Raw genomic sequence first — 1832 nt, 5'->3', positions numbered from 1 at the left:
AAAGTGCTTGGATTACAGGCATGAGCCACTATGCCCGGCCTTTTTTTCTTTTTCTTTTTTTTTAAGAGTAGTCAAGTGCAGTAGTGAGAAGCGGGGAAGAGTAGAACAAGGAGTTCGATCTGTAACTGAGTGTGAACAATCAATTGATATAACTCACTACCTTCGGACCAGCCCTTTTTTTTTTTGGGCAGAGTCTCGCTCTGCCACCCAGGCTGGAGTGCAGTGCTGTGATCTTGGCTCCCTGTAGCTTCTGCCTCCCAGGTTCAAGTGATTCTCCTGCCTCAGCCTCCCAAGTAGCTGGGATTACAGGCATGTCACCACACTTAGCTAATTTTGGTTTTTTAGTAGAGATGGGGTTTCACCATGTTGGCCAGGCTAGCCTCAAACTCCTGACCTCAGGTGATCCACCCACCTCGGCTTCCCAAAGTGCTGGGATTACGGGCGTGAGCCACCACACCTGGTCCTGACCACTGCAACTTCTGGGGGCACCTCCTTCCTCTGCCTGCCCTCATGGGTCCAAGCAATTTGCTCAGCCCACAAAGCTGCCCTTCTTCTGTTCTTCAGGGCTGGCTAAGCTCTAGGAAGTCAGAACTAAGTTCAAATCCCACCCTACCCTTCCCAGACGTGCAGTCGCCGACGGGATGCTTGCTCACTCCCACTCCCATCCACCTGCTCACTGAAGCCACCGGGCCTCTCCAGGCCCAGTGCCTTCCTCCTCCCTCTGCGATCAGATCTGACTCATCCCTCACTAAGGAAGAAATCCTCCACTGGGAAGCCTGCCCAGAATTGAGCCCAGGATTCAGCCAGATGCCTCCCCTGTAGGAATAACAGCAGAGCAGCCAGCATTTCCTGAGTTGAAACACAGCATGGGACCCCCTCTCCATCAAATCCCGGGGCCCATTCTGAATTGGAATCTCAGGAGGCTGACAGGCTCCAGCTCTTCCTCCACCTCTCTGAGCGTGTGCAGGGGACAGTGGAGCAGGTCTCTCACTGGACAAGTGGCACAGCCAAGGAGGGGTGCTGGCAGAAGCCGATGAGGCACAGCTTGCAGCAGGAGGAGTGCGCTGTTGGGGGCCCTTGTCTTTTCCAGCTATGGTCCCAGTGTGGTTCACAGCAGGTCCCCAAGGCTGTTCCCCTTCCCCTCTCCCCACCCATTCACTTAGGCTTCAAGTGCCTCACCGCAGCCTTGCTGCCACCTTTATTGGGCACTCAGCCCTGAGGCTCTACACACACGCGCTGGGGGATGGGAGGGGTTGGGGTGTCACTTGGGGCAGGGACCCTCTGGCAGGAGGAGGGGTGGCTGGTGATAGAGCATGGCCCTGGGGACCGGCACCTGGGCCCCCGGACTGCTCGGTGATCCTCGCAGCTGACCTGGTGGAAGGGCGTGTAGAATCGTGACCTGGGCCACCCGAGGGTGAACTGGTTCCCCCAGTTCTGGGCTCACTTGGGGGCATTAAAGGGCACGGCCCGCTGGTTCATGGGGTTGTCGGGGGAGCGGAGCCACTCCTTCTTGAGCAGCTGTTTCAGCTGTGACAGCCGCATGTTGGGATTTTCTTGTTTGAGCCGCGGCAGCTGGGCTTCCTCAAAGGCTGTGAAGGCTGCCCGCATGCGTCTTTCTGGGTGCCGATCGGCCGCCTCCTCCGCCACGCTGGGGGTGGACATGCGTGTCAGGGGGCCCTGGGTGAGCCTCGCTCCAAAAAGCCCGGCCGGCTCCCCGGTAGCCCCACCCCACCCCTTGGAGGCCTCAGGCCCCGCCCCTAGAGGCCCTGCCCCACCCCTGGGAGACCCCCCCCCCAGGGCCCGCCCCCAGAGGCCCAGCTCCACCCCTGGGA

General features: G+C 59.3%; 1 protein-coding gene across 1 annotated transcript in view; it reads right to left on the bottom strand.

The window, feature by feature from the left end:
* Positions 1 to 1171: 1171 nt before the first annotated feature.
* Positions 1172 to 1832, bottom strand: part of LOC116548038 (coiled-coil domain-containing protein 124) — a 1584-nt gene continuing 923 nt past the window's right edge. Inside the window, exon 3 of the mRNA XM_032273725.1 lies at positions 1172 to 1648. Coding sequence (XP_032129616.1) covers positions 1441 to 1648 — 208 coding nt within the window. The 3' untranslated portion in view covers positions 1172 to 1440. The remainder of the gene's footprint in view (positions 1649 to 1832) is intronic.

Source organism: Sapajus apella, unplaced genomic scaffold (assembly GCF_009761245.1).
Source record: "Sapajus apella isolate SASKATOON/1434 unplaced genomic scaffold, GSC_monkey_1.0 scaffold6394, whole genome shotgun sequence".
NCBI classification, from domain to species: Eukaryota; Metazoa; Chordata; class Mammalia; order Primates; family Cebidae; genus Sapajus; species Sapajus apella.
The sequence above is the reverse complement of the archived record's forward strand: the minus strand, read 5'-3'. Positions and strand labels throughout refer to the sequence as shown.